Below are 8067 nucleotides of genomic sequence, written 5' to 3'. Positions count from 1 at the left end.
GGGGAGAGACTCAAGAATTCCTGGGTGGGAAGGTTCTTCCCTGCATTTACCACAATTACTAAAACACTACATTTAATAGCCCAAGACTGGTCTATATTTGCATGGAAACCACATATATGTGGAATTTTATTTTTTTACTTCAAGATGGCCATAATAAGAGCCAGACGGTTGATGAGTCTAACAATTAGAAGCAGCTTCTAAATTCCCCACACAGTCATGTTGGGTTCAATTCTGAGATCTTGTTCTAAAAGTTCAAACTGTGTGGTGTTTATCTAGCAACCTCACTAAAGCACTCATATTGGCTGGTGCCAGACATGTGCATTAGGTTTGCAGTTGCCCAGTTCAAGGACTGCTCTATAACCAGCCTCGGAATTTAAATAAAGCAGTCTGGAAGGGTGTTGGAAAGGTTCATTTTAATAACTGGTTATATTTACGTCCATAATCTCACTGTTAAGTTGGCAAGCAGGAGGCAGCCTTCGGTGTGGCCGAGCGTATATAGTCACCACCCCTGGATGAGCTGTGTGCTTTGAAACAAGGAGCATAAAGAGGTTCTTGGCTTCAGGAATTTGGCTCAGTGCTTCTATCCATTTGAGCCATGTCCACCATTGCACCTGCTTCTTCTGGAGCCAGACTTACACATTATCACCATTATTCTTCAATAGCACTGAAATTGCACTAATCTATGAAATCTGTCTCTTCCCTTTCTTTCTCTGCCACAAACTTGAATCTCCAGGAGCTTGCGGGAATGGGTTGGGGGGTTGAAAACTACATTCTGGAATCACTGCTTGGGACATTTTTTTATTATATTTTTTTCAAGTGATGCTGGTGACGAAAGTAGTAGAGTTACAGGGCAAAGCAAACACTTAAACCGATAACAATCAGATGGTAAGGACCTCTGCTTTAATCTGCTACATGAGAGGTAACTGCTACTCATTTCTGAGGCAATTATCCACTTAAGAGTGTGGGATTGGAGAGGCCCTTCTGATACAGTTAGTGGTGCTCATAAAAGAACTGCTACCTTCAACAGAGGAGAATTTGGGCACCAATGATGAACTCATTGCTTTCATTTGTATCTTACATAAGCAACAAGATCCTAATGTAAATATCAAGACATGGCTAACACTCCCCTTGTATCCAGTTTGTTTTTTAAACTCTTGAATGCCCAAGAAATAAGGAAGAAGCAGCATGGCAAGGGCAGCGGAGTCTAGACCAAGGGTTGGAAAACTACAGCCCACCAACTGGCCACCTCCTTCCGTAAATAAAATGTTACTGACACCAGCCACGCTCATTTGTTTATATACTGTCTATGGCTGCTTTCATGCTGCAATGGCAGAGTTGAGTGGTTGCCACAGACAACACAACGTATGGCCAACAAACGCCAAAATATTTACTCTCTGTGTCGTTACAGGAAGAGTTTGCAGACCCCCTGGTCTAGACGGTCAGATGAGTCAAGTGTTGGCTAAAGGTCCCCAACTCACAATGCCAAGAGAAGGACAGGGCTGGCTTTGGTTGTTGTCGTGCCGTGTGTAATTTAAAAAACCTTTACAAGTCAGTACAAGTTAAATCTCCTAGTCACCTTACTTTGGAGACGCAATATGGAAAGTAAAATTAGGTCTGAATATATTTTATATGTTACCTAAACTCCTGAAGCATTGCTGGATTGTGCAAATGTGCGTGTCAATGTCATTTCTTACAACTTTTAAAAGATGCAAATGTTGGCGACCACTAAAGTACTGGCATTATACTCGTCTCTGTGCAAAATTCTACAACGTGCAAAACCACGTGCTATAGCTAGAAATATAGTCCCACTTCAAGTAAAACTCTTCTAATTATTTTCCAAATCTTTGAAACCAGTTTTAAGAGTCACCAGAAATCTGTAGCTTAAGACGCCAGACACATTTCTTAGCTGAGCCTTCCAATGCCAACATGTTGGACCAAGTTCAGTAAAACATGCCATAAATTATATGACTATGTTATCTGAATTAATGGGACACTTTCCACAATGGCAGGAATTGTTACCAGGAGTTCAAAAGCCAGACATGGGCTCTAGGTTATTATTCATACATTGGTGATGGATTTGAATCTCACCTTTGTGGCCCCGTTTGCTTGGTCTGGTCAGGTCATGACAAAGAACAAAGATAAAAAACTCAAAGCAGTTAAGACTATAGTTTCAATGGTTCTGAGTTAAACAACCAAACAAATGTGAGACAATTAGCTGGAATAATATTGGACTGGCCTGTCAGAAGTGATCTGAAGTTTCTGAAATGTCATTAAGGATGGGGCTTATTATTTGGTGTTGGTGATAATGAAAGCTAGCTCTTTTCTTCTCATTTAAATATTAGGAGATCATAAATAATAACAGATGTGATTATGGACTCTACCTGCAAATGTATCTTAGTTTGCTATGTATCTAGCTGCAAATGTATCTAGCTATGTCACCATGGCAGCGGAAGAGCCATTCAGGGTATGGTAGCACCTGGGTTTCCTCCCTAGACTTAGGTTGGACCCCGTGGCTGTGTTCTATGGCTACAGATTTAAAAAGGCTGAAATCCAGTTCTCTAATCATAACTGTTCTTCCACCTAGAAGAATCTTATTCTAAAGCTTGAAGTAATGCCTTGAGGAAGAAACGGAGTGTTAGTGAAAATATCACTAAGAATTTAAGTATGATTTTTGAGACATGTTAAAAGGTAAAACATAAAAACCCACTTGATAAATTATAAGATCTAAACAAATAAAGGCATAGTATATGAAGTTTGTCTTCAGTTTCAATTCAAGTATAATAGGATCATACAGCTGAAGAAAACGTCACCATTCTATTACATTTTTATTTAAAAAATTGGTACTAATTCTTAAATTTTTCCTTTCTTAAGCTTAAAAAAGTCCACCAGTCAAGGTCTTTTGGTTTTGGTATACCCCATCATAGAATGGGGTATAAATTCTAATTTAAAGACACCCTTAATTTTCAAAGGATATTTGGGATAGGGCTAGTTTTCAGAAAAGATGATTCACCACTCAGTTTGCGAATAGGAAGGTGAAATGTTTTTGCAGAGGTTCATAAAAGATGTCTTAGGAAAAATGAATGCTCTCAAACCTTTGGTTTAGGAGCGAGGTGGTGGGGCTAAAGTGTCCCTTTAAAACAAAGCAACTGACCTTGCAAGCTGTATGGGAAAAGCAACCGATGTGTTCCGCAGCCAGATCGTGAACGCACATATTTGTGTGACATCCCTGCTTGGGCAGCCAGGCTCTAATTAAGATCTAGCCAGTTCGATGATCACCAGGGAGAGGTCCAGGGTGTGGGGAACACTTCAAATCACATTCCATGAAAACATTAGACTGTCAAAGCTTAGGAAGGCCCTGATAGTCCATAGACATGGAGGTGGGGTAAAGGCCTGAAACAAATGGGAGCACATGTCAGCATAAAATAGCTGCTGACACAAATTGAACATGTGCAATTTTTTAAAAGGTGGTATCGAATAACAGGCCAGCAGCCATCCCTCTCGGCATTTCAGACCTCTTTCTTCTCTCCACTTGGGCTCTTTGTGGAGTCACTTCCATCAGGCAAAGTTCCATAGGATAAGCCGTTTGAATCTGGTTGTATTTTGTCCAACGTTTGTTTCCCTGTGGAGATGATAATCACAAAGAATCTTTTGAGCTCTTACAGAAGAATAAGTCTTAATAATTTCTCCTCTATCTAGGCCACATTTTATTCCCTTTAAAAAATACTAGGTGGTCACCCTCTAAATAGAAGAGATAAACGTCAAGGAAGAAAGGCCCACGGAACTCCACGCCCCTTGATGTGTGATCACTGCCGTCCACATGACCGAGCTGTCTCCCACCCAGGGTCTACCACGCTGAGCACAGAAATCAGGTTGGATCAGTCAGGAGATTAACATGAAGCATGCACTCATGTCCAAACCTCTCTCCCCAGTGTTCTGTCTCCTTGTCCATGTTTAGTCTAATGCATATAACAACAAAGAAAAACAGTCTTTCATAGTGGCTTCTAAAGCTGTTACTGATCCTATGCATGGGACTGTGGGAAATGAAAAATAAGAGTTAAAAAGAAGTAAACTTCATTTCCTACCAAAGAACCCCTAACCATACAAGGCATCTCTAACACACACCCTTGCCACGAATGCCAGTTCTTGCACTGAGTGCTCTTAGCTGATAAGATGGCTCGAATGGGAAAGAGAACACAGAACTCATAGGGCCATATTTTCTCAGTCGTAGGGATGAGGCTTTAATGGTTTTTGCTTCAAAGGCTTGGTCCTAGCAGAATGGTGGAGGAAGCTGTGAGAACATCACTGCTCCTTGTGTAGAAACCTAGAGGTCACCCCAGATCCCTAGCAAAACTGGAGATTGTTGGGGGTGGTGAGCAGGGGAGGAGGTGAGGACACTGCAGCCCATTTCCTTTGTTCTGGATATGGCTTGTGTTGTCTACGTGACAGAAGCTAGTTATTCTCAGTGAGAGTGGAGAACTGGTACAGCGATGGCCGCTCTGGATAAATGAGGTAAGGAAGAGGGGAAGAAGCTCACGTTCAGGTGATTGAAAAGAACGTCTCTCTTGGCCCTACAGCGCACAGGCCACCTCCGTCTGAGCACCTGACTTTCTGGCCTTAGATGTTCCCTCAAAGGCTCTCCAAGCAACAAGGGTCTGTTCTTGCCACTCCCACTCCTTTCCCTACCCTTTCCCAATTTAAAGAAACCTAAAAAGGAAATTTGCAACATCTCCCAAATCAAGAAAACAGGATCAGTTCTTTTCGAACCCCAGTGTTCTGTGCAAAGCCGATATTCAAATAAATGATTATCAACATTTACAGTTAAACTATCACCTCTGGTTTCATCATTAAATGTACATGTTTTTGAGGGTAAGAATTATGTTTTATATTAATTTAAGACCCCAAATCACACCAGCAATGATTAATTTATAAGGATAAAATTTTCTATTCTAAATTAAGGAATATACAGTTTTACCAGGGACATGTCCAAAATCAATGTAAGACTGTGGCAGATGTTCCTTTTCTCGATTTCTTGTGACCAAAACCACACCAAGGAATGACAGAAAACACCTGTAAGAATAATGGTAATGAAGAACACAAGATCACTGAAAGAGCTCACAGTGTTAAATAACTGAATTCCATATTCTACATGATGACATACATTCCACCGGTTTTATTCTTTCTGTTTCTCATGGTAAGCTGCCTAGAACTTGTCTTAATTGCCGCAGCCAGTAATATTTGTCCCCAGAACCAAGACCTGGGCAGCTTCCAATAAGTCTCTGCTTCAGGTTTTTACCATCTGGAGGCTAATTTAGGCTCTAAACCCTTTGGGTAGACACTAGGTCTCATTTTCTATCCATGCATGCCCAGACTCATTACTGGCATGCAACACGAGCAAAAAATAATTTATTCTTTAATTTTCTAAGATATTTTGTTGTCCTTGGCCATAAGAATAGTCATAGTTTCCAGATCCCAGAAGTTTAGCCTCGCCCAAAAATCTTATGAGATTGAATTCTCAAGATAGATGATTTTCTACACTGAAAATAGTCTGGGCTCAAGTTTGCATAACAATGGTCATGCAGGATACCACATCAAGAAGCAACTAAGCATTCATAGGGTGCCAGCTGGAACCAATGGAAGAATTGATACATTGGCGATATTCTGTCAAAGTTCTGCTCTCTGTTTGCCAGAATGCCAGCAGTGACTGTCCTCCAAATCTCTAGGCAGGGTGAAAGCTGGGCACCCAGACACAAGAGAGGGATGGCACCAATCCGATGTTATTAGGTCCAAAGGTAGGGATCTGCCCCAGTCTTGGCCTTTTGTTCTAGGTGATCCTAGAGGCATCTGTGGTTCCCTGATTGAGATCTAACCTAGGGGTTCCCAAGGGTGGGGTAGGTCTGATAGAGTATAAAAATGTGGAGTAGCTACAAGGGCCAGTGGATTTACCTTGACTTTGGCTGGAACAGAAAATCCCCAATGTTTCAGAACCCTCAGAGAGATACTTAAATCACAAAGACACTGAGCCCTGGGTAGGGTGTTAAGTTGAAAAATATGTTTCTTTTAGGAGCTCGGGGAACTGATGTTTCTTATATAATTTTCCAATTTTCTATGCCTCAGGTACAATGCCAAAAATCTCACATAAAAGTAATAGGATTTCACATACCTTACTTCTGAGACATTTACTCACCCAAAAAGATATATAAATATAGTGAGAAAAGCTGCACCAAGGAATTCCTGATAAAATATGATACCTACCATAGAAATAGAAGATAACATTAATTTTAGGGTAAGAATATTTACAATAGCTATATATTGTTTTTCAAATTAATATATTAGTTTTTCTAAGTATGATTACCCTTAAAATGCCCATCCTGTAGTTTCAAAATATTTGCATGCCATACTAACATTTTCAGTGATTCCAAAAGAACACAGATTTGTAGACTTTATATAATGTAAGTATCATTATTAAAAAATCAGCACCATTAACATAACTTTTGCCAACAGAAATTTCTTAGCCAGTCCAAGATTTGTCCCACTGGCATGTGCAAGAAAACAAAACTCGAGTGATATTTCCCACCTACAGTTTTAAGCCTGGGGTCAGCAAGCCTGACCTGTGCATCTGGGTGGACTCTGGGCCTTTGACACAGCGCTCGCACTTCAGGCCAGCTGCTCCCATGCTGTCAGTCTTGGCAACACCCTGCGGTTTGTGGGTCTGGCACATGCTCATTCAGGCACTGGAGGTTGCTGATGTGCTACCCTAGCTCCATTTCTCACCACCAACCCCTCTCCCATCTCCTTCATCTGGTCTTTCCTTCTGGGTGAAGGGAGGTGTGGATGTGTCCTTTACTCTGATGAGCTTTTCTTCTCTCCTTGTTAGTCTCAATGATTTCCTCTTGGCCTACGGTCCCAAAGCCTTCGTAGAGTTTTTACCAAATAAGTTATCTTTAAATTCTGTACTACTTGGAATCAAATTTGTGTGTGTGTGGTGTTAACCTTGCTACCCTGTGGACACGTATTTATTGAGTCCTAAGTGCCAGCCACTGCTTAGGTGCTGCAGGCACCACAGGGAACAAGACAGGGGCTTTCTCAGTCTGAAGTCTATCTCCTCACCTAGAGGATAAACTTCCTACAGGAATAAGCCATGTCCCATTCTGATGAATATTTGTTGAATGAATCAACACTTCTGAAGCATTTTTCCATGTTATTACACATTTCCTTGTGATCATTTTAATGTTTTCTTGTTATTCTGAGCTGGTGCCCCATCATATTCATTTCTTGAAGGACATTTTAAATTGCTTCAAATATTTTGCTTTTGTAAAGTGTCAATAAACTTCTCTACATATTTTTTTCCCAGTATTTTGGGATTTTTTTGTTGTTGTCGCTTTAAGAGGAATTTCTGTTAAAACAGAGCAAAAACTAAAAAAAGTGTAGTAAAATACACATAACATAAAATTTACCATCCTAAACATTTTAAAGTTTACAGTGCAGTCGTGTTAAGTATACGGTCGTCACTCGGTACCCAGAGGATTTGGCTGTAGGACCCCTCCGTGGATACCAAAATCCGAGGATGCTCAAGTCCCTTCTATAAAATGGCATAATATTTGCATATAACCTCCACACATCCTCCACAAATACTTTAAATCATCTCTAGATTACTTATAATACCTAATACAGCGTAAATGCTATGTGAATAGTTGCTGTCGTGCGGCATATTACATTTTTGCTTTTTGGAACTTTCTGGAATTTTTTGGGGGGAGGGGATATTTTCTATCCACTGTTGGTTATAGCCACAGATGCAGAACTGTTGATATAGAGGGCCAACTATATTCATATTGTTGTGCAACCAATCTTCAGAACTTTTTATCTTGTAAAATTGAAACTCTATACCCATTAAACAACTCCCCATTTCTGCCTCCCCCCTGCCCCCGGCAATCACCACTCTACTTTCCATTTCTGTAAGTTTGACTACTCTGAATACCTCATATAAGTGGAATCATACACTGTGTGTCCTTTTGTGACTGGCTTGTTTCACTTAGCATAATGTCCTCAAGGTTCATCCATGTTGTAGCA

At 40.5% G+C, this 8067-nt stretch overlaps 1 protein-coding gene across 6 annotated transcripts in view; it reads right to left on the bottom strand.

Annotated features, from left to right (window-relative positions):
• Nucleotides 1-3019: 3019 nt before the first annotated feature.
• NIPAL2 (NIPA like domain containing 2) overlaps nt 3020-8067 on the bottom strand; it is a 70992-nt gene continuing 65944 nt past the window's right edge. For 3 of the 6 annotated variants that reach the window (XM_055091045.1, XM_028500389.2, XM_024115890.3), the window contains 3 exons: nt 6185-6248; nt 4973-5067; nt 3020-3619 (listed from right to left, as the gene is read on the bottom strand). In XM_055091045.1, the coding sequence (XP_054947020.1) occupies nt 3507-3619; nt 4973-5067; nt 6185-6248 (272 nt within the window). In that variant the 3' untranslated portion in view covers nt 3020-3506. Of the gene's footprint in view, nt 3620-3917; nt 3957-4972; nt 5068-6184; nt 6249-8067 lie in introns of all 6 variants that reach the window. The other 3 variants (XR_003683354.2, XM_024115893.3, XM_024115895.3) reach the window with 2 other exon arrangements.

This window comes from Physeter macrocephalus, chromosome 15, assembly GCF_002837175.3.
Source record: "Physeter macrocephalus isolate SW-GA chromosome 15, ASM283717v5, whole genome shotgun sequence".
Classification (NCBI taxonomy): domain Eukaryota; kingdom Metazoa; phylum Chordata; class Mammalia; order Artiodactyla; family Physeteridae; genus Physeter; species Physeter macrocephalus.
Note: the sequence above shows the minus strand (reverse complement) of the source record. Positions and strands in the feature narration are given on the sequence as shown.